Raw genomic sequence first — 25034 nt, forward strand, 5'->3', positions numbered from 1 at the left:
TTTGTCATGCAGCTCCATTAATAAACAAATGAATTATACAGGCATACATCCTTAAGGAAAGAATATATATTTGGTAGATTTTTACAATGATGTTGGATAAATGAATGCTAATGCTGAACATGTACGACTACATCAATGAATGAAGTTTTTTGTGTTTTTTGTGGTTCTTTACATTAGGTTTCAATAAGAGAACATTTTGTCAGTCACTCAGAAAAGCATGTATTTGCTCATGCATATCATTAAGAAATACAAAGGCACTGTGATTAATAGCACTTAACAATACTTAATAGTAGTTTGTACAGTGCTGACTATGCAGTACAATTAATGTTCAACAATGCTGAAGTTAATGGTTTGATTACTTATCAAAGGAATGATGTTTCTTAAGAGATCAGCAAAGGGAAAAAATAATGTATGTTTTTTCATTCCTTTGACGTGATCACTTTACTTTTGCATTATGCATTATAATTCAATATGTCAGTGGACACTCATATATTTCTTACTTTAGTGCCCTGCACAATGTCAATAAAGGTGAATCTAACCAATCTAATCTAATATATACACCCATTTCTATAAAGTGATATAATCCCTTATGACTTGTTAGACAATACAAAACCAAAGACCTTCTGCATGAACTAGACCATGAACTTGATAAAGCCTTTTTATAGCATCAGTGAACACACTTCCAGAGGGCAGGAGCCTCGGTGCCTCCAAAGTCATCACAACATCATCGCAAAGTCATCTCAAGGTCATCTCAAGGCCATCTCAAGGCTGCCGGGGCGCGTAAGATACTGACGATGGGCTATCAAGCATTCTGTTTCTACACTACATCTATCTGCTCTCTCTCAAACTCATCACAAGATCATCACAAGGTCATCTCAAGGTCATCTCAAGTCTGCCGGGATGCGTAAGACACTGACGATGGGCCATCAAGCATTCTGTTTCTACACTACATCTATCTGCTCTCTCTCAAACTCATCACAAGATCATCTCAAGGTCATCTCAAGGTCATCTCAAGTCTGCCGGGATGCGTAAGACACTGACGATGGGCCATCAAGCATTCTGTTTCTACACTACATCTATCTGCTCTCTCTCTCTCTCTGCACTCTCTTATTGTCCTCTGTTTCTCTGTATGGACTCCCTTTTGTATTCCCTCTCTCAACTTTGGCCAGGTTTAACATGGCTTGCTCTTTGTGTTGGAATGTTGTCAACGGGATGCAAATAAAACCATAACAACAACAATCAACAAACAAGCATCTTTACTTGCTGCTAGTCAGGGGTACCCTGGAAATCCAGAGTTCTCGCGAGAGCACAATTTGAATTGTGCCCGCAAGATACTCTGGCCACGAGCAATGATCCAAATTTCTTCTATCTCTCGAGCGAGAGGGACCAATCAAATCAGTGTAGGCGGGACAAAGGCGAGCTACACTGATGACTGACACTGATGAATTGTTGTGATTGGTCGTAGCGTTATCCAATTGTGTGCAGTGAGAGTTTCAAATGCTTGCTTGGTGCCGCCCCTCGAATTGGGCCATTTTCATTACTCGTGGCCAGACCCGTAATCTGAAAGATTCCAGGGTCTGGTTTACCAGGCTAAGTGAGGGGAATAGAATGTCCCAGAAACATAAGCATTAGCTCAATCAAGGTCTCAAAGTGCTTCATTGTTCCTCCATATATTTTCTCTCTTCTAGTAAGACGTGCCACTAAGCTCATCAGTCCTTTGGCAGCAGTGATGCACTGCTCTGAAGATCTTACACGTCTGCCTTTTTCTTGGGTCAACATCAGTGATGAATTTCAGCGTTGTATCTCTGGGGCTAGGCGGTGGGAGTCTGCCAATGCCTAATCTCTTTTTTAAGACCCAATATTACCCTAATTTGTGTTGTGATCTGGTTGCAATGTCCCTTTGTCTCAAATAGGATTTAGCTTTGTATCATTATACCGTGTGATTAACTTTATGGGCCCTTGGCTATTTTCAGGGTAATAATCACCTTTACCTTTCGGCTTTTAACTTAACAAGGGTCATGATAATGGCTATCCATATGCTATGTCTATACATAGCCATACACATGTTTTTCTAGTATTACATTAATGTATATCTCAGAATTATTCAGGATTACCTCTTTCTTTATCACAATTGTACTCCATTTTGACTTAAGTGCATGTGTGTGCACATGTGCATTTGAGCACACATGAATCCCAAGACACAGTTGACCTATGCATGCTTTGACTAATTGTTGAATCACTGTTGTGGAAAACAAATATATCATTTTGTGTTTATTGTTCATACCAAGTGAGAAAGTAACACCACCTCAATGTAGGGAAACCATGTAGGAACCCAAGAGCAGGCAACCAAGGGTATTTATTTCTAGTTTTGAATTTGGGTACATCTACATGTATGCTTAAATGAAATGGGGATCTTTATAATTCTGCAAGCTTTAGTGAAAAATATGGTAACACATGCAGGGACTCTGTGGGTGGCTGCCTGTAGCACCAGTGGCGTGATAACACTGTGTGTCCTCTGACTCTGGAGTCTGACCGGGATGTGTGCTTCATGGAGATTTATCTTGATTGCCTCTTTTTTTCTTTGTTTTATATGCACACACACACACACACACACACACACACACACACTGTCATGCACAAACAAGGACCACACACTCACTAACTCACTCACACACACACACACACACACACACACACACACTCTCAGCAACACACTTAAATTCCATCATAAATCCCCCTGTCACTCCTGTGGATTGCTTTTGTCCTGGAGTGCTGAGTCCTTGGGGTGCAGTAGCATCAGCGGGGGTGGGGGGTTGGGGCAGTGACGGCATGCTCACTCACCCTGACCCACGACAGGTTAACGTGCCACTCTGGAGCAGCCGCCCCACAACCTCTCATAACACAGCATATGGCAGCAATCGCCCTGGCCTTCAGCACAGAGGAAATTGCCTTAAGAACGGCTTTGGGTGATGCATGTGTGTGTGTGTGTGTGTGTGTGTGTGTGTGATTTCACTGCAGTAGTGCAGCACTCTGCAGTCTGATCAGGCGCTCTGGGCTGACTCATAGCCAAAACGCTAGGCCGAGTGGCTGAAGAGATAGTACTCTCACCGTGTGTGTGTGTGTGTGTGTGCCTGTATATGAGTGCATGGGTGTGCGTGTGTGTGCGTGCGTGTATATGAGTGCATGGGTGTGCGTGTGTGTTGTGTTGGTGTGTGTGTGTGTGTGTTTGTGTGTGTGTGTGCATGAGTGCATGGGTGTGCGTGTACAGTATGTGTGTGTGTGTGTGTGTTTGTGTTTGTGTTTGTGTTTGTGTTTGTGTGTGTGAACGGCTCAATCTTAACCAGGGGCTAACAGTGGTGATCTGAGATGAGAATAGTCAGAACTTATTTATGCCCTATTATAACAGAGATAACAGACACCCCAGCCAGCCTTAGTCTGGGACGGGTGTTTTTCGGCATGGTAAATGCCACAACAGCCTAAACAGTGATAATCCATACCAGCAACAGTAAGACCAATTTAGTAATATATGTGCGTGTGTGTGTGTGTGTTTGTCTGTGTGTGTGTGTGTGTGTGTGTGTGTGTGTGTGTGTGTGTGTGTGTGTGTGTGTGTGTGTGTGTGTGTGTGTGCATGAATATACCTATTGTATGTTATATCTGTGTTCACACTCAGACACCCTACTAAAACATCTGTCTAGCCTTGAAAGGACTCAGCCTCCTCCTCTGCCTCTCTCCTTTAACTCGTGTGGCCTAAAAAGGACACAGCCTCCTCCATCTCCCTCTTTACCCTTCACTGCTTCCCTATACTTTAGCTCAGGTGCCCCAAGGACACATCATCTTCATTTGACTCCCTCCCCTTTAACTCTTTAACCCAAGAAGAATGCCCTCTTTCTGTAATCCTCCACACAACTCCCTGGAGATTAGGGAAGGCCAGGCTGATTTGTAGGTCCTCTAGAGAAGCAAGTGACTGGGGCCACGGCCGTCACGTGTCCCCCCTGGGGAGTTAAAAGTAGAGAGCCCCACTGCAGATATGAATGTGAGTGTGTGTGTGTGTCTGTGTGTGTGTATGTGTGTGTGTGTGCGTGTGCATGTGCATGTGTGTGTGTGTGTGTGTGTGGTAGAGTGTGGTGTTGTGTGGTAGAGTTTGGTAAGGTGTGTGTTGTGTGGTAGGGTGTGGTAAGTATGGTATAGGAACGTCACCTATTACCAACTGTCCCGTTTCCGACCTCTTACGTGTATGTGTCACTTAATATTCATTTCTATACAAACCAAGACACCGGATTCCTAAAGAAACGCAAGCACCCACACCATAAGTGTATCTAAATTAGCTATGTACCAAAAATTACATTTTACTGTAACTCGAAGAGCTGTAAACAGTATTGTAAGGCTGCGTATACAAATCCACTTGGAGCTCCAGTGGAATGAATTTTGATTTGCGAAGAGAATTCTCGGTCTAACCGTTGATGTGCCGTGAGAAAGGTTGGAGATAGGCACCCACCAGCCCAGCACTAAACTCCGAGCGTGGTAAACAAAATCGTATACAGTATTTCAGGCAGTAAAAGCCCTGGTAAGAACCAAACTAGATTTTGTTCAAATCTACACATGTAAGGTTAATTTATCAAATGTTATTTTGAAGTTATTAAAAGTTATTAAAAACATCGTTGTTTTAGAATTTTCGAACAAAATGGTTGGTAATTGGTGATTTTACGATAGGGTGTGGGGTAGGGTGTTGTAGGGTGTATAGTGTTGTGTGGTAGGGTGTGTAGTGTTGTGTGGTAGATTGTGTAGTGTTGTGTGGTAGAGTGTGTTGTGTTGTGTGGTAGAATGTGTAGTGTTGTGTGGTAGAGTGTGTAGTGTTGTGTTGTAGAGTGTGTAGTGTTGTGTGGTAGAGTGTGTGGTAGAGTGTGTAGTGTTGTGTGGTACAGTGTGTAGTGTTGTGTGGTAGAGTTTGTTGTGTTGTAGAGTGTGTAGTGTTGTGTTGTGTTGTGTGGTAGAGTGTGTAGTGTTGTGTGGTAGAGTGTGTAGTGTTATGTGGTACAGTGTGTAGTGTTGTGTGGTACAGTGTGTAGTGTTGTGTGGTAGAGTTTGTTGTGTTGTAGAGTGTGTAGTGTTGTGTTGTGTTGTGTGGTAGAGTTTGTTGTGTTGTGTGGTAGAGTTTGTTGTGTTGTAGAGTGTGTAGTGTTGTGTAGTAGAGTGTGTAGTGTTGTGTAGTAGAGTATGGTAGGGTGTGTATAGTATTGTGTGGTAGAGTTTGTTGTGTTGTGTGGTAGAGTGTGTAGTGTTGTGTGGTAGAATGTGTAGTGTTGTGTGGTACAGTGTGTAGTGTTGTGTGGTAGAGTGTGTAGTGTTGTGTGGTAGTGTGTGTAGTGTTGTGTGGTAGAGTGTGTAGTGTTGTGTTGTGTGGTAGTGTATGTTGTGTGGTAGAGTGTGTAGTGTTGTGTGGTAGAGTGTGTAGTGTTGTGTGGTAGTGTGTGTAGTGTTGTGTGGTAGTGTGTGGTAGAGTGTGTAGTGTTGTGTGGTAGAGTGTAGAGTTGTGTGGTCGTGTGTAGTCTGATGAGGTTACACAGAAGCATGGGATGCCTGTCACTGCGATAATGGCTATTTTGAAGTTAATCTGTGTGTCTCGGAAGTGCTGTCGCTGTGACACACATACACATTAACAAGGGTCAACAAAAAGTCCAGCCGTGTCCATGTCATCAGTCAGTCAGTCAGTCAGGCAACCTGTCCCTCCCTCTGTTCCCCTTTCCTCCCCTGTCCACTGGATCCAAGCTACTGTCTGTCCTCTCTGCCCAAATTACTTTCTCTACCACTTGTGGTTTGGCCACAACTCTTCATTCTTCTGCTCTCTCTGTCTCTCTCTGTCACTCTATCTATCCATCTTTCTCAATCTCTTCCCCTCTTCTCTATATTTCTCTATGTCCTTCTATGGCCCTCAGCAACTTGGAAGAGTATTAAAAAACCGACAAGTTAATAATTTATCTGTCTTTACCTTCTCTGACTCTCCTCCATCTATATTTCCCTTTCTCTGTCTTCTCTCCATCTCTCTCACTGCCTTTCTTTCCTCCCTCTCTCTCTCCGTCTCTCTCTCTCTCTCTCTCTCTCTCTCTCTCTCTCTCTCTCTGTCCATCTGTAACTGACGGTGCGTTCTCCAGCTGAGCTCACGTGTGGTGTAGGCGGCCAGGGACAGCCAGCGGGGAGGCCACTTCACTTCACTCGCTTACTTCACTTGATCTCTCTCTCTCCTTCTCTCTCTCTCTCTCTCTCTCTCTCACTCACAGACACACACACTCGTCTCCTCATTCTCCTCTTCACATGTCATGCCTTTCTCTCATCTCTCTGTCTCTCTGTCTCACACCCTCTCTCCTCTCTCTCTTCTCCTTCAACGCCCCCCCCCCTCCTCTCGCCTCAGCGCTGCTGAACTAACGGAGCTCTGCAGTAGTGCACTGCATCCTGTTACATCACACAGCCCAACCCAGCCCAGCCCTACAAACACACCCTGTAATGCGTCTCTCACATCCCACCGGCCCGTCCCGTCTTGTGCTGTCCTCTCCAGTCCCGTCCTGCTGGATGACCTCCGTGTGTCACACGCGTATGCGGAGACCTCACGGGGACCACAGATCACTAATTCATGACGTAATCACACATAAACAAACACCAAATAGCTGTCCTCCTCAGATGGATAAACATCAATTATTCATTTATTATTATTTATTGTTTTATAAACAAAAAAACACATTGTAGTTAGACTCATCTCTCTGTGTTATGCAGGAATAACCTGTACTGGCTGTTGTTGAGGATTTAACAGAATACACTCTGTGAAGATAAAATGTAGGATTCCATGACATACTGTATTTGGTGTCTTTGCAAACATCACAGGCATTCAATGACTGTTCACTTCGCACCATTTTAGACACATGGGTCTGCCCACTGTAGGGTGATTAGCCCATATCAGACAGCCATGTACATAGGCCACCTGCAGCAGCAGAGGGTGTACTTCCACTGTGGAGTACAACTCCAGTGTCTCTCTGTGGCTGGACTGAGTTTGATGAGTTTGAGGAACTGCTCAGACACAACCTCTACCACCTGCCTCTCTTTCAAGTTCCTTAAAACAATGTGTGAGTAAGAAACACAAGAGACAATCAGTAAAACCAAATCATATGCTTGAGCAGCAACCCAAAACCTCAACAACAGCCACGTTCCCAGCGGCCCAAAAGCCCTTGCATTCATGTAAGAGGCACTCAAATTATGAAATGATGATAAAAAACAGTCTCAGCAAGATATGACATAGAGTCCTAAAACAATTGTAAGTGGATGTGTAGCTCTCCTTCTTCTAATAACATATGGCACATTGGAGGTATGCTGGATGGAAAAAAAAATCAGTTAACTTGGAATCGAACCACAAGCTTCCTAATGCAAATTACATTACCAGTGGCTATGGTATTACAGTACATTAAATGGCTCAAATGGACTATCCCTAAAGTGGGCTACGGTTTGTTGTTTATTCCCTGTAATGCGCTTTCCTTCACCTAGCAGGAATCTGTTTTTTGTCAGAGACGACAAAATGTCAGGATAGAGTGGTTGTGGTTTAGCTTAGCTAACGTCAGACCTCATCTCATTGAGATGGGGTCTGGGAACTAGACATTCATTTTCTTGTATTTGAAACGTGGTTTACGAATGCCCAGAGCCGTTTATTGGGTGCTACGATTGTCTATAAAATGCGTCTGTACGTAGATCATAACGGCTTCGGTGTGTTGTCATCGTCTTGCTGCCCTCCCTCCGTTCTGTGATTGGTTCCTTCGTTGAGGTGAAAACGAAGTCCATAGAATCCAGGCTGCCTAGCAGCGTGAATAAAATTGCGCGTGTAAGGCAGCATGGGAAAAGATTGCCTCACAAGAACTTCCTTTGACTTGCATTAGAACAAGAACTTGCTTTGACTGCATTAGAGCAAGAACTTCCTTTGACTGCATTAGAGCAAGAACCTCCTTTGACTGCATTAGAACAATAACTTCCTTTAAATCCATGGAGCTGTGTTCCATTGTAGGAAGTCCCAAACCAATAACACAAAGAATTTAACATCTTCGCTGTCCATAACTAGCCTTTTGAGAGCCCAGAAGAATCTGTGAGCACATTTGAATTTGTGAGCACTTTTGTTTTACGTATGATAATACTCCTGTATGAAAATACATACGACACACACACACACACACACACACACACACGCACACACACACACACACACACACACACACACTGTCTCTTAACTTTTGTACACTCTCTGTATGCTGTGGGTGTACTTAGCCTGAAGCCCACTCCCATTCCATCCAGGCAAGAGAGAGAGAGAGAGAGAGAGAGAGAGAGAGAGAGAGAGATAGATAGAGAGAGAGAGAGAGAGAGAGAGAGAGAGAGAGAGAGAGAGAGAGAGAGAGAGCAGTCAGGCGTGCAGCACCAGGGAACAAAAGGATAATAAAAGAAAAACAATCACCTCAATTCTGCCCTTTCAATTCCACAGCGTCTATTTGTTATATGTTGGCAAACTCAAACACACACTCACACAGAGTGAGTAAAATACACACACACACACCTTCCCATTTCCATCTTGTCTATCTAATTACCTGGCCACCACTTGGTAGTCCCCCCTGATGATAGATTCACCCTACCTTTAAAAGCATGGAAATGGAACTGCTATAAAGGGCTTGCTTATTAAATTCAAGAACATTTCAGGGCATTCCAGGGTTTTTTTCTTTTTTTAATCAAACCATGTTGTATACTCACATTTGTCCTTTCGTGTTTGTCCCCACTAAGCTGAAATGTCCCCAGATAGCCCCTGAGGCTGAATTAAGCCTGATTCTGACCGAATCAGGGCCACCTCTGGGCTGAGCCAGTGACAGTGTTGGTAGTGATCTGGGGCACTGAGGACCTGGGCACTGTGGTTGTTTACCTGGGCTCATGAGGCAGAGCCACAGGGCTATATTTGGGTATGATTGCTGTCAGTATTACGTTGCAATGTGTGCATGCTGCAAGCTGGTGTGAGCGTGAAAGTGCAAGGTTACACACACACACACACACACACACACACACACGTGTGCGTATCATGCAGCACTATGTGTTAGGGTGTTGGCAGAAAGTTTCAGAGAGGCTTTAAAAGAGAATGTGGCAGGCCCAGTGGAAGATGGCGAATGAGAGAGAAGGAATGTGTGTGTGTGTGTGTGTGTGTGTGTGTGTGTGTGTGTGAGAGAGAGAGCGACACAGAGAAAGGGGAAATTAAAAAGACATCAGAATGGTTTGAAGGAATATACACAAAGTGTTATATCCTTCAACATGTATAAAATCACACACAGTATTTTCTATTTATTGTGCAAATGTGTATCTCCCCCTCTGACATACTGACATACTGTACATATCCTTTGGCCCCTTACCTCTCCTACCCTCTCACCCCCAGACAAAAGAAAAGAGGGAGAGAGAAAGAATACTTCCACGGTAATCCCTGAATTCTCCACTGATCCTATGTTTTTGTGACAACACTCACTGATGGACACGTGTGTGTGTGTGTGTGTGTGTGTGTATGTGTGTGTGTGTGGGAGGCCAGAACAAGCCACAAATTCCTCACACACACCACACTCCACTTTACACACTCCTACAGACAGGCATTCTTGGAACTGGTTTTAGCAGACACAGTAGCAATGCTAATCTGTCGTTGCTATTTGGTTTATCTATTATATTAATCTACATCCATTAACAAAATACACAAACATATAAAATATGATAATCAAATATGATCACTTATCAATAATCAAAACAAATATACCTAGAGGTATAAAATGGTACTATCTTAAATTAGTTAGACTACAAAATATAAATTTGCTCAAGGCAATGGTAATTTAATCAGAATTCGACCCAGTTATATCTTCGTATTGGAGCCCGTATTGATGGGGTGAGTGTGAAATTGATTTCTTATTTCAGGAACGGAATAATTCAAAACCTCATTCCATGGACTGGGATCATGACAATGGAAAAGCCTCCATGATTTACTCTGGCCTTCGCTGCGGAAGGCTCAGCATTCCAGAGTCAGAGACCGAGGCCACTTCAGCACCACAAGCAGCACAGCAGCGTCTGTGACTGTTTCAGATCGGTGGAAAAAGCCATTCAAGAGCTACCAGATAAGAGGAGATAACATACTGTACTGTCCACCTGTCACTGTTGAACAATAAACCCTGGCAGGATGGACAGGACTGCAACTTGCTGCGAAGCTCTGCATTGCCCTGCATATCATTAAAAAATGACAATAATGGCCAAAACGATAAAATAAATCTCTTTCTTTATTAGTGGTTTCATTGCCATTTCATGGGAATGTGTCCCTGAGAATCCTTAAAATAGTGTCCATGTAAACCATGTGGCTGTTAACTTCAAATTACAATAAATGTCTGTCTTGTGAAGTGAACAGATGGAATGCAGAATGATGTGAATCAGATACAGGAAACCCGCATGAAATGGCAGCGGTCGTTATTCTTTTTCAGTAGTCAATATCAAGAAATATCGACACTGCAAACGTTATGATCACCAATATAACATTCTGAAGATCGTTTTAGTGTTTTGTTTTAGAATGCCCCTATTTGAACAACAACCAAGCTATTTTCTATATCTACAATTCTAATGCATTTACAAATTATTAAAGCTAATAGAACTTTGTTGTTTATTTACATTTATTAATTTTACACAATCCCGGTGGAAGCCTGGAACTTTCGAACCCACAACTTTCTGGCTACTTCATGCTAGCCCAGCTCCTTAACCACTGCACTACCACTGCCTGTTTTAGAGTAACATATAATGTCATGCTTTTCAGCTTCTAAGGTCTAACGCTGTTGTCCTTTACTAGAGTGCAGTCCTCCACTGTGGGGTGTGATTATAGAGAGCTCTGTACAGTATGTCTGTGTAAGAGACAGTAAAAATGAACCGCAACTCCTCACTGGAGTATTATCCCCACTCACACGGAACAGCGGTAGTCATGTTTTAGTTGCCTTAGGTTACATGCACTACATAATGAGCTCATTTATTAACAAACACAATCTAGCACTTTTTTGTCGTCACATGCACTTGTAGTTAACATTGGCTAATATTGCTCTAATGGTTAGTAATGCATTAGCATAGTCTGACATGAGACTGAACACTGAATTAAAATCCCTTCATTTCTCAAATGACCTGAGTACAATGTACCAAAGGAATGTTTAAGTGCGACACGTCACCGTGGATACGGGATATTTATAGGCCATGATGGGCCCCTTTCACAGATGGCATCGTCGCTGGAGTGGCTGTTGAGCTTGGCCCTGTCCACATCACTAAGAGCTGACGGGCTCAGTCTGAGTGGACACAAGAGCCTCTTCACCTGACCTTCCCTTCTGACGGCACTTAGTGGCATGAATCACACGTGGCTTAATTGCAGGGAGACGGCCAGGATGAGTTTGGTGACAGCTCGTTTCTATGGGCCGACGCTGTGTGTTATGTAAGACTAACCTGTTGAAGGTCAACCAATTTGTGCGAGCGTATGTGTGTGTCTGTGTGTTTGTGTGTGTTTTTACAAAAAAAAAATCTCTTTTGTCAGCACTAAAGGCCGTCATTTTGGTTGTGTGAAAAATGTCAGAGACAGAATGTGATGAGGCATTAACTTTTATTTCTCTGGGACTAAGAAGAAAGAGTGTGAGACTGTGTGTGTGTGTGTGTGTGTGTGTGTCTGTGTCTGTGTGTGTATGTGTTTGCGTCTTTGCTTTTTCTAAAATCCTATCTATCTTTCAAGTTCACCTTTAATTTTTCAGGTGACGTTTTGGAAAAATAATTCTGGCATGTTGTTCTTGTGACAGTTGGTGGGTGCCTTATGTGCATGCACTATGTGTGTGTGTGTGTGTGTGTTTGTGTGTGTGTGTGTGTGTGTGTGTGTGTCTGTGTCTGTGTGTGTATGTGTTTGCGTCTTTGCTTTTTCTAAAATCCTATCTATCTTTCAAGTTCACCTTTAATTTTTCAGGTGACGTTTTGGAAAAATAATTCTGGCATGTTGTTCTTGTGACAGTTGGTGGGTGCCTTATGTGCATGCACTATGTGTGTGTGTGTGTGTGTGTTTGTGTGTGTGTGTGTGTGTGTGTGTGTGTGTGTGTGTGTGTGCAAGTGTGAACATATGCTTAGGTGAAAGGGTGTGGCTGATTTGTATGTGAAAGGAGGCGTGTGTGTGTGTGTGTGTGTGTGCATGTGTGTGTCAGATTATGTGCTTGTGTGTATGCACGTCAGGTGTGCTTGCTGTCTTTTGTGTGGTGACCTCTAGTTGAGACCTTGAACAGATGTTATTCTATTTTCCTCCCGCTTGCTCAAATCCAGGTCCCGGCACAAACAGCCAGATATCCTGAGGGCCTGTTGCTCATAGCTGGGGATTACTTTTTTAGCCACATATGGTGTTTACTAAATGCAGCTACCATAGGGGACTAGCCTGGCGAGCCAGACCCACATTAAAATGTAGGGTCTGGGCACTCACCGTTCGCAGTGCTCAGTCCGAGGGGCGTGATAATCAGTTGTCTTTCAAATTTCAAATAGGACGCAATAGGATATTTGTTTTCAAGTAGCAGGGAAATCAAGCCAAACCGTTGCAACTCTGCCATCAATCATTATGTTAAGCCCACCAAACGACTCTATACACGATTTCAATGCCCTGATTAAGTTTCGATTTCTGGAGCTCACAAGCCAACGGAGAGTTGCTAGACTAGCCCTGGCAGCAAATTACATTTGCTGCCGCTAGGGGCGCGTCTAGATTTCTAGGCTAATAGGGGACCACATTCACTATGCTCTACTATGGTCCAAATCATACAGTAAACCTGGGTAACACTCACGTGTTTGTTTACTTGATAGATAGATAGATAGATAGATAGATAGATAGATAGATAGATAGATACTTCATTTATTATGTTACAATGAACATTTAGAAATGTGACATAATTTGATATCATTTGTTATGGCACCTAAAATCCTTGAAACAATCCTGAGAGTTCACATCACACCACCACATTACCCACTGGAAACATGGCATTGTGCATTGGGCATCAACTACATGTATCATATTTCCTTATGATGAAACATGGCATTGTGCACTGGGCATCAACTATCATGATGAAAGGATAAAGTATCTATCATAACTCATCTACAGCATGGCCTCATCAGTTTTATGGTGCAGGGTTTAAGGAAAGTCCTGCATTTATATCCACATTTGTACAAGACACTGGAGTAAGCTATTTGGGTAATACAGGCATAATGGGATGTACAATTCTAATGTATTAATACTGTATGTGCCTGACAGGATGTTTGGATGGACCTTGTATGTCCTTGCCATTTAGTCTCAGTGGTCCGCTGAGACATACATGCGGACACTCGCATTAACTCTTTCACTTGCAGCCGCGAGGAAGAACAAGACATGGCCTAGTTTAAGAGCCTTCAATTCTCCTTGAAAACCAGCATAGCAGAACCTTACGGACCGCCACCTGAACTCACAATAACAGACCATGCATCATCCTTACTCAATACTGCCTGTTGGCGCTAACTCGGAACAGAAGTAGCCGGAATCAGAGGGGGGGGGGGGGGCTGCAGGTTCAGCTGTATCACCATACCAGACTGTTACTATGGTTACATATCAGAATCCCAGGACACCATTTTAAAACTTTTTAAGCATAGACCTGCAAGTACCTCATAAATATTTCAGGACCATCAATACAACTCTGTATGGTGGGTCTATATAATGTTTTGAAAACGTGACAGGCTAAATTTAGGCTGTTTTAAGTTGCAAGGAAGGAGGGAACAACATATCACTTCTAAGTTGTTGGAACTGAAACATTTCAAAACACGTTATCTTTCTCTCTCTCTCTCTCTCTCTCACACACACACACACACACACACACACACACACACACACACACACACACACTTGAAATAGAAGCGAACATGCCATACAATCCCATGCATCCCATGATTACTTTGCAGCAACAGAAGTGCAATACACTTCTATAGGGGACACAAAGCTCTGCTCTCTGAGTTTTTGTCTCTTTCTTGTTTCCAAAATTCAGTCTGTCTAAGAGAAGAACTGTTCACTTAGTATTAGGAAGAGTCAGAGACAGAGTTCCCTGTGTACAGACAAACCAAGATAGAGAATCAAACCTATTTGTGACTATGTGCTTGTGTCATGTCCTGTATTATCGCTAACTAATGAGATGAAATATACTCTTCGGTTTCTCTCTCTCTCTCTCTCTCTATATATATATATATATATATAGAGAGAGAGAGATTTGAATGGTAACACTTCACTCAGTAGCCGAACTGGTTTTGACTATATCAACTTATATATAGTAGAGAAGAATGATAGTGTTACTGGTATTGTCTTTTGTAACTCACTACATTCAGTGCCAGTGAGTATATTATAGTACAGTACTTCACTTTCACATGATGCTGTAACATCGCTAAACTCTGGACCATATTATAAATGATAGCAAGATGTGGTATTCCCCATAAAAATCTTATGAAATATAATGTAATTATAGCCAGTCCGTTCCTATTTGATGATCATAACAATCTCATGTACTTATTTGTAATGATCATATCAACCTCTACTACTCATCGAAACACCCCTATAACAGTAATGTGAATACAAATACACCTGGGAAATAAATGAAAACATAATAATTAAATATAACGTTTCATAGAGCTTGTCTATCAACTAGGGCTGCACAATATATCTAAAATCTATCGTTATCGCGATATCAACGCTTGCGATGGACATACCGCAAAGATTACTTAATTTTCGATACATTTTGATACATTTTCTGTGCCGTGCGCATTCCATACAGTCTATGGTACATTCACATTCTGAATGTCAACATATTTTACCAAACCGATGCTGTCATGCTGCCCTAGAAGCCTGTCCCCTACCAGTTTAGGTGTGTGGTGTTTTAGGTGTTGAGGAGGGAGCTAATGTCATGATGGCTGAAGATAGTGAGTCGAGCGAGGTAGGCTACACTTGGGTGAAGAGGAATTGGTGACTAAAAGGAAAAGCAGGTCTGTTATATGGGAATATTTTGGTTTTATGAAGGATGACGTGTTACAAACACAGCGCCAAATGTGTCCTTCTTCACCGTGTTAAAATAAACAATTTCTTTTGTTATTGTTATATCAGAAGATAAGCCTATATCTGTCTTTCACTGTAAGGCTTGAATTTCATGATTTGCATTTAGCAAAAGCCCCATTACACATTAATTATACATTTATTTCTGTAATTATACAATTACCCTCCCCCAACCCTACAGTCTATGCTAGCAGCAAGCAGAATGGAGAAAAACATTAAATATACTGCTCAGAAAATTAAGGGAACACTTCAATCATACACTGGATCAGTACTCTGACACTGTTTGGTTCTGAGCACAAGTTTTATTTTGCAAGAACTGTCAGACATTCTGTGAATGTAGTTTGAGAATGGAGAAAAGGGTGGAAGAATTCAAAAAATGTGTTTTAACAATTGTGGAAAACCTAAGTGTTCCCTTAATTTTTTTGAGCAGTATATTTAAATATCGCAAGTTATATCGTTATCGCAGTAATCAATAATGTTATCGCATATCGCATGTTTTCCTAATATCGTGCAGCCTTACTATCAACACTCCTCCAGCCATCAAAAACCATAATAATTGTATACTAATGGCCATGATCAGGAGTATTGCCTATAGCTTAACTAAAGTTGCCTTACTAAGAATAAATAATAATACGTTTATTTTTTATAGCACCTTTCTCAAACCAAGAAAGCAAGAGAAGGACAGTCACAAAGAGGTTGGGGGAGGGAGCTCCAGAGTTTGGGTGCCAAGGCACTGAAGGACCTGCCACCCATAGTGGAGAGTCTGGTGCGAGGGATAACTAAGAGGTTTTGGTCAGAGGACCTTCACACTGGGTCCGTTTAACTGGACCGTACCCGAGTGCGATTACTGCCCCCTAGCCCTGACCCAGCTGGTCTCCGTTCACATTACATTTTTGTTTGCGGACCCAGGTCCGTTTATTAATAAACTCCCAATACCAATTACCAATATCGCTTGGCAACGTCACAAGAACGGCAGTTTATTTTCCTGGTTTTGGAACAGATAGCATTCGAACTGCACCGGAGTTCTAACAAACCGTACCCCAAACCCCTGTTTTCTAGCGGACCCTAGTCCAGACACGGGTTCGCACCCGGGTCCCGTAGACTGCGTTCACATTAGCAAAAATCACCAAACCATCGGTCCAAATGAACTCGGGTCAGGACCAAACGGTCCTAGTGTGAATGCACCCTAAGGTTGCAGAGAGTCTCTGACTGATCTGTGGCATACAGTAAGGTATCTGTATACAGTATAGAGTATGGCTTCTGTGACTGAGCCTGATAGGACACATTGTTTCACTAACATTTTAGTCATGTAATCACTTCACAGATTTTGTAGAGCATGACGCTTATGTGTTGATCATGGATGCACTTCATAGTCAACAGAACTGCCAGAGCATGTGTAATGGAGAATCCAACGTCTCCTAAAAATCAAAGGAAGACTGAGGTAAAAGAGTTAAAGCTTTATTGCAATGGCTGTGTGTGTGTGTGTGTGTGTGTGTGTGTGTGTGTGTGTGTGTGTGTGTGTGTATGTGTGTGTGTGTGTGTGTGTGTGTGTGTGTGAGTGTTTGTGTGTGTGTGCGTATGTGTGTGTGTGTCTGAAGAGGGAGGTCCTTCCAGTTCTTTCAGCTGCAGGCAACTTTATGATGACGGTATTGATTTACTGTGCTGAGGTTGGAGCCATTGCACCACTTGGCAGCTTGGAAAACACATGAGCCTTTCTAGTTTCTACTTATTTCATGGTGTTTTCCAAAACATGGCCATAAAGTAATGTTTCTGCGTTGTTTTTCATGCATACCATGGTCAACACTACAGAGAAATCTGAAGTCTATAAGAATGTGATTTGGTTTCTTGAGTTTGTTGGGTTTGTTGAAAGAAAGATATTTATTGATTAAAACTTTCTTTTTACTCTCTTTTTGACTGTCAAAAATCAGAAAATTCACCAAGACAATCTTTCTACATCAGCACACTTCCCTGCCCAACATCCCAGCTCACTGCAAAGAGATTCCCGACCAACATTCCCTTCCCAGTGAGATTCCCGACCAACATTCCCTTCCCAGTGTCAGAGCAGCGGCCCGAGCGTCTGACACCAGAGAACCCTGCGTTCCTCACGCCGGCAGTTTTCACAGACGGATCATCGTGAACTTGGGGAGTGGAGTGGCTCGGTTTTCACAGTCTGAACTGATACATGCCACGCTCACGCTCACGCACATGCACACACACACACACACACACACACACACACACACATATACACACAGATAGTCAAAAACACAGACTATCCCATGCTGACACACCATATACTCTCCCAATGCCCTTCCCCCCAGCACCACCAAACTAGTGGTGCAGTACTACATGGGAGACCTGAGCCACGTAACTAAATCATACACACTCTAGAACTGCCTCCCTCCAACAAACACACACACACACACACACACACACACACACACACACACACACACACACACACACACACATACACACACACACACACACACACACACACACACACACACACACACACACACACACACACACACACAAACACACACACACACATGCTGAGACCCTGTACCCTGTTATAACCCCTGTACACCTTCTGACACAACCCCTGTTTTAATGCTACAAGTAAATAACCAGAAATCCTTGCTTTCTGTCTGTTGGATTCCTAGAATTAGTAATGCAGTAATCACTTCTTGCAGCAGCAGCCCAAACACAGTCAGGAGAGAGAAAGAGAGAGAAACAGAGAGAGAGAGAGAGAGAGAGAAAGAGAGAGAGAGAGAAAACAGTCCAACAATTCTATGTGAAGTAAGCTTGACCGACTCACCGATTAGAAGTGTGACGAGCACACTAACACCCATCCTGTCAGGCGAGGTCCTGCACCTGTGCAAAAATGACCGGCTGGTATCCTGTGACTCCATGTCTGTGTCTGACCACTGGTATGGCAGCCTTGTGTGTACGTTTCGTTGGTTCGTTCGCCTGTCCGTCTGTCTGCGTGTGTGTGTGTGTGTGTCCCGGTCTGTCTGGGTGTGTGTGTGTCTGCCCGCCCGCCTGATTCCTTGGCACCCCCTCAGTGGGCGTGCTTCTGAGTTGAAGCTGCCTGGGCTGGGGTGGACGGATGGATGGATGGACAGAGGGGAGGGAGGGGTGGAGGAGCAGGGACGCAAAGCGATGCTGTTCAAAAACAGAGAGAGAGAGAGAGAGAGAGAGAGGGAGGGAGAGAGAGAGAGAGAGAGAGAGAGGGAGGGAGGGAGAGAGAGAGGGAGGGAGGGAGAGAGAGAAGTGGAAAGCAAACAAGCACCTTCAGTCAGCTAAGTGCTGCAAAAACTGCCCTTACCCCCCTCTAAACTCAGTAGCAGTAAGTCCCAATGAGCGAGAGAATGAGAGAGAGAATGAGACAGAGAGAGAGAGAGAGAGAGGGACTAGAGAGAGGGAAAAAGACAGAGAGGAGAGAGAGATAAGGAGGGAGAGAGAACAATTTGTAAGCTCTCGCTCTTTAGAGAGAGAGAGGGAGAGTTTGAGAGGCAGATAGGAGAGGAAGAGAGAGATAAAGGAAAGAGGAATACAGACTAAAAAGGAGTAGAGAGAGAGAGAGAGAGAGAGAGGGAGAGAGAGAGAGAGGGATAGAGAATAAAAAGCTGCACCTGATTCAGTCCCTCTCTGCTTTAATCACACGCTGTCACTTGCTGCACCGCACCGCACTGTGCTGTCCGACCCGAGCGCCGATCTGCTCAATCCCCCAAACATGTGAGGAGACGTGGCACACACACACACAGAGAGAGAGAGAGAGAGAGAGAGGGGGATAGAGAGGGAGAGAGAGAGAGATAGAGAGAGAGAGAGGGAGATAGAGAGAGAGGGAGAGAGAGAGGAGAAGCAAATAAAAACAATCTCATTGAGAGGAGTGGAGCAGCTGGGCTGTTTCGGCGCGCTGGATTCTGGGCTGCATTGTCCCTGAACGAGAGCGCTGCGGATGGGGAGATATTGGCAGCAGCGTAGCGGAAAAGAGAGAGAGAGAGAGAGAGAGAGAGAGAGAGAGAGAGAGAGAGAGAGAGAGAGAGAGAGAGAGAGAGAGAGAGAGAGCAAGAGTGCGGGAGAGAGCGAGGGAGGGAAGCTAACAGGCAGGCAGAGAGTGCTTCCCCAGCTGGTGCAGCAGGAACGAGCGTGGAGTCACTGCAGAGGCACGGCAAAGAGAGTGAGAGAGAGAGAGGGAGAGAGAGAGGGAGAGAGGGAGAGAGAGGGAGATGAGAGAGGGAGAGGGGGGGGAGATGGGGAGAGGAGAGGGGAGGGGAGACTTTAGCATGATCACATGTGGGATCTATCAGAGGCACTCTCAGAGATGGGCTATAGTCATGCTTAGGGAGAGGGTGTGCAGTATGTTCAGTGGGGGTACACCACATGAGGAAACTGCGTGATTGCTGCAAAGCAAAAGCGCTCCACCTTCCGTGTCCAAACGTGGCTTGATAATAAACAGCACCTGAGTAGCACCGGTGCTATTCTGATCATTCCCCGCAGTCTCCCTCTCTCCCCTCAAGCATGTGTGTTCAACACCGTGTGTCCTCACGCCTCGTGTCCCAGGGAGATTTGCACCAGCGACAGCTCTGCAGTGCAGGTGAAAAAACTGTCGTCCAAATCTCCGATAACTGAGGCTGGATCCAGTGGCATGAGTGATCCAGTGATGCCGACACTACGCCATCCACATGCTAGAGATTTACATCAGCATTTGGTCACATAATCCACTGCTGCATTGAGGCGCTATTAGTGTCACTTCAATGTACCTGCATCATCAAATGCCTGCTGCTACATAATGTAATTGCTGGCTTATCACTTGATTAGTGTATTTCAAAAATGTCATGTTATGGGATGTCTTGATGGAATTTGTTCTGGTTAAGACGTTGACATGCTAAGGACATCTGGGATTATAAACACCTATTCCCTACCCTCTAGTGTTCCCTCATTCTGTCACAGACATGATGGAAGAATGGACCGTAGTTTTCCAGTTTTCCCATCCCCCCTTCTTCATTTTTAAGGTCATTTCTTTTTACCGCTGAATGGGCTCCCATTGCTTTGACTGACCATCTGGATTCAAGAGGAGATGGAAGAGAGTCATGACTGGAGTGTGATAGCAGGTCCTCCATCATATGCCGTAAGGTAAAGGTCAGGGCCACCCACTCGAATGACCAGCGTTTGGAAAAAAGAATATAGCTACACATACACACTGATGACCGATGATCCTACTGACTGATGATTAAAACTATAGCTTGTATGATAGACTCACTAAAATGACCAGCTTTTGCAAAAAAACAAACAAACAAACAAAAAATAAACATTAGTGGCCAGACGTCTGATCACTATGGACACTTTCAAGAGAGTTCCATTATCAGCATCATAGTTGGCCCCACAAGACTTCCGTTTTAACATTCCATATGTTATCTTAATGCAGAGGAAGTAGATTGGGGCCCAAATAGAATGTTCAAGCATTGTTTTTGTTTACCTTGTTGAAAGGGTCCATAACCGTATTTTCTTTGACTGACCCACCCAAATAACCAGCATTTAGGGGAGGATATATACTGGTACACACTTTGGTGACCAGTGCTTCTGAGTTCTGAGAACCAGTGCTTCTAAATTTCAATGCTTAAGTTGGAGGGAATCCAAGGTCCGTCAGCTCTCCACCATGCATGCCGGTCACTGTGTGAAGCTTATCTCCGATAAGGCTTTTTTTGAGCTCCAAGTCAAGGTGATTAATGGACGTGAGACCCCCAACCCTAGCTGCAGCACTCCCTCTGACCCCCCGCTGAGCACAGCTGTCTCTGTAACGGAAAGGTCAATAGAGTGGCCCGATGCGGCGCACAGGCAGATGTCTCTGGAGGAGCGTGACTGCAGATATACTGGAGTCCCCTGACGAAGCCTCAGGAGGGATCGTTATGATGCCGCTCATGCATGCAAAGACCCTGGACCTGCACTGATAGCTCTGTTCTTCTCCCCTTTCTCCACGCACCGTTTCGCTTTCACAAAAAGCAAGACATCTTGAAAAGTGTACACAAGACATCACAATTCAATAGCAAACATGGTTGCTAACACGGTGGCTAACATCATTTAATTGCTTAGTTTTACTTATTCGTTACTCCTGAGGTGGAGGAGCAGTGGGGCCTTTTGTGTGCTGATGTGATTTATGTAACAGCTTTCAACATCATCACCCTTTTAAACCAGGCAACACACACACACACACACACACACACACACACACACACACACACACACACACACACACACATCCTCACTCTCACACACACACACACACACACACACACACACACACACATACTCACACACACACACACACACACACACACACACACACATACTCACACACACACACACAGGGACACAGAGAGAGGGAGAGAGAGAGAGAGATGCACACCTTTCCTGTTTAGGTGAATGTCACCTTGGGAAGCATATTGCAGCATCACAGATGGGTGAGGAGTGGAGGGGGCAGGACCAAGAAATTCCCATAATGAAATCTCCAGTGTAAGGGAAGTATAGGAGACAGTGAGCGCGTAGAGGTTGATGGAGCATGTGTGTGTGTGTGTGTGTGTGTGTGTGTGTGTGTGTGTGTGTGTGTGTGTGTGTGTGTGTGTGTGAGAGAGAGAGAGAGAGAGAGGGAAATAAAGAGGGAGAGTTATAGACAGAGAGAGGGAGAGAGATAAAGAGATAGAGAGAGGGAAATAAAGAGGGAGAGAGAGAGCGATAGAGATAGAGTGCAGTTGCATGTGAGTAAAGGATGGATAGAACTCTAAGGTGGGGTAGGGTTGGATAGGGGACAGAGAGAGGAGAGATAGAGAGGGAGAGAAAGGGAGGGAGGGAGAGAGGGAGAGAAAGAGAGGGAGGGAGAGAGAGAGGGGGAGGCTGCTGAATGAAATGGGATAGGTGGGGGCAATAAAGAAGGTCGAGGGGGAGTAGAGGGGGGGTAGTAGAGGGGGTAGGGGGAGTAGAGGGGGCGATATAAAAGAAAAAAATGAGAGTTGGAGCAGAGAGTTTTATAGGTAAAGCAGAAAGTGTGAGAGAGACTCTGACCACAGAAGAAATTACGTACAAATTACGACGTCTGAGATGCTACTATATAACACAGAAGGAACCATTTTTAAGAAGAAAACTATACTTTTGTGTCAGACTCATTCGGACTCAATAGCACCCAAATCAGGATGGCTTACCGCGAATAGTCAGTGAAATTGGAGTCTGTGGGGACTACCAACATAATAGCACTTCTGGAATTTGTAACCCGGTCTGACTTCTCTGGGTGTTTTTGTTAGCATTGTTTGTTTTTGTTGTTTATTCGAGACTTTGGGTAGAGGGAGAATGGACATCGAGAAAGGAAATCAGTGTATCTGAGGCTGTGGGAGCCAATGATGAGGGATGAGGAAGCAAAAGTCTTTGACAGAACTGCAGGATGGTGGGGAGGGCTGAAGAGAGAGAACGCAAGGAAAGGAGAGGAGCGAGAGAAAGAGAGAGAGACTACAGGACAGTAGGAAAGTCTTAAGAGAAATCTCTGCATCAAATGCTTAGCATCCACCTCATGCTTCTCTCTCTCTCTCTCTTCCTCTCTCCCTCTCTTCCTACCCCTCTGCGTAACTCCTGCCTCTCACTCCTAAAAGCTTTACAAGGGCTCCTTAAAAAAACCCTAAAAAAATGCAGCAACGACCTCAACCGTCCCAACAAGAATCCACAGGACTTTTTCTCTCTCCCTCTCTGCTCTCCTCCCTCCCTTCTCTCTCTTGCTCTGCTCCCTCCCTCCCTCCATCACTCCCCTCCCCTCCCCTCCTGTCGCTCCCCTCTGCTTCCTCTCTCCGGCTCTTACTCTTTCTGTTGAACCATGCCGAGGACGAGCACACAGCCAGCTCTCTCGGGCCTCCTCTCAGTGAAGGTGAGCACAAGGGCTTCAGCACCAAATCAGACCATTATTTTGCTTATTATCTGTATTTGTTTTTTAAGGTTTTTTTCAGGAGTGCTTTTACATAGGCGGTGTACTTGCCAACGTGATTTGACAACATGCTAGTTTTTCACACAGGGAAAAAAAGACATTAAAATCATCAGTGGATTTAGCTGGTAAGTCTCTCAATTAGCTGGACTTTTAATTAACTTCTGCTTCGTGCCCCTCTCTTGGGTGCTCTTGGGTATTTCTGAAACACACGTTGCTGCTAATTTGAACTTCATATGCTTAATATGCTTGTTTACAAAGTGTATTATATTACTGCTTAGATACTGCAACTGCTTGCTGGGAATATGTATCCATTTCATTGTGAAGTCTTGCTGACTGTCTTTTCAGTGGTATTGCCAGCTTTATCAAGTAATTTTCTTACTTTATGCAAACACACACATATGGAAAATAGGTTTAGCTCTTCCATTTAGATGGTGAGCCTGAACAGAACACTGTTGGCTATTTTCTTTTACAATACAAATGTACTGTATAAATAATATCTGATGGAAAATGGCTTTCATGCCATTAAAACAACTTGCCTGATCAGCCTTATATCCACGTTTAGACAATATCCAGAGAAATGGTGTGAAATGTCATAGAATAATAGGGTAGAGATTTGGCTTCGATCTGTCCAGTATTTGCAAGTTTACGGAGCGCCCGGCTCCTCAATTGTGAATAATTTGACTCATTTGAAAAGTTTAGTTCTTGTTATAATTTATTTATGATTTCTCCAAGGATGCGTAAGAAATGACACGACATAAACGCTGAGTCTTGTAAGTCTGAATATTTAGTACAGTTGGAAGCAGTTCACAGAAACTACAGCGGCAGCTTTAAAAGAGCAGTGCTATGCATTCCTAAGGGCTGAGATTACATCACCTGGGATAAGACCAAGTTGCCATATGACTGGCTCAAAGTCAACTTAAAGGGAAATTATTGCTATCCTTGCGGCAGTAAGACTATGACAAAATCATTCAATGAAAAACAATATCTTAGCTGTTTCATGACTTCATCCTAAACTGTTTTATAGGGACGATATTCATCACAGTTTGCATCATGTTCTTATAAACTAATAAGGTGTTAAGATAAATAAAATGAGCTGTTAACACAGATTGTTAATAGATTAATAAGGTAAAATAAAAAATAAGTGTATTATCAGACAGTTCAGGTTACTTTGATTTGTGACATTGACAAATATCGACATTGATACATTTTGATTTGTGAAATAGACAGAAATAAAGTGCCTGTATAGGAGCAGTTAATACTAAAAGTAGCACTCAGGTGGACATTGACAGAGTAACTGACTCATTGACATTATCCAGAATATCCGGAATATCCAGAATATCCAGAGACAATTTCAATTCTCATCTGAAGGTGAAAGTAAAGCGATGTTGGCACATTTGTGGAGTACATAATACATGTGTAATTGCATGTCATATAAAACATTTCTTTAAGTAACATTTATATAAGCAAGGGTTAGTTAATCTAACGTTTCATCATATTAGATAAAGACTACAAATATGGAGCCCAGAGATGAGGTATGAGTATGAATCGCTATATGATATGAACATTGAGAGAGAGTATTTCAAAGGGGCCATCCATTGTGCTATATTGTGGCAAACTGTATATAGGACATGAGAAGAGAGACTTTTTTCCCAAGAATAAATCCCAAATGGGAGGGGGGGGGGGGGGACTAGAAACGCCTTGTTATCCGCGTTATCAAACAGGTGTAGAATGAATGTTCTACAGAATAAGCAATATGCCCCGAGACGCTGCAGGTTACATGAGATTTCACAGCAGCTAAAGAGGCGTTGTTACTGTAGGCACGACACAAAACAGCTACTTTCTCCAGCAGTTGCTTTTAGTTTGGCGCCGTAACAAAAAAGGAATGAGGTCGCAGGTGTTTTAAAACAGATTTGAACACTGCTTAGC

At 43.6% G+C, this 25034-nt stretch overlaps 1 protein-coding gene and 1 long non-coding RNA gene across 3 annotated transcripts in view; one reads left to right on the forward strand and one right to left on the reverse strand.

Moving 5' to 3' along the window:
- scn4ba (sodium channel, voltage-gated, type IV, beta a) overlaps positions 1-19122 on the reverse strand; it is a 47937-nt gene extending 28815 nt beyond the window's left edge. Inside the window, exons 1-2 of one of the 2 annotated variants that reach the window (XM_042064012.1) lie at positions 18778-19122; positions 17961-18307 (exon numbers count right to left, since the gene is read on the reverse strand). In XM_042064012.1, the coding sequence (XP_041919946.1) occupies positions 17961-18054 (94 nt within the window). In that variant the 5' untranslated portion in view covers positions 18055-18307; positions 18778-19122. The remainder of the gene's footprint in view (positions 1-17960; positions 18308-18777) is intronic. The other variant, XM_042064011.1, reaches the window with a different exon arrangement.
- Positions 19123-23003: 3881 nt separating this feature from the next.
- LOC121684088 overlaps positions 23004-25034 on the forward strand; it is a 38997-nt gene continuing 36966 nt past the window's right edge. Inside the window, exons 1-2 of the long non-coding RNA XR_006023025.1 lie at positions 23004-23051; positions 23196-23233. This is a non-coding gene — a long non-coding RNA (uncharacterized LOC121684088). The remainder of the gene's footprint in view (positions 23052-23195; positions 23234-25034) is intronic.

The sequence above is a fragment of the Alosa sapidissima genome, chromosome 15 (assembly GCF_018492685.1).
Source record: "Alosa sapidissima isolate fAloSap1 chromosome 15, fAloSap1.pri, whole genome shotgun sequence".
In the NCBI taxonomy this organism is placed as follows: domain Eukaryota; kingdom Metazoa; phylum Chordata; class Actinopteri; order Clupeiformes; family Clupeidae; genus Alosa; species Alosa sapidissima.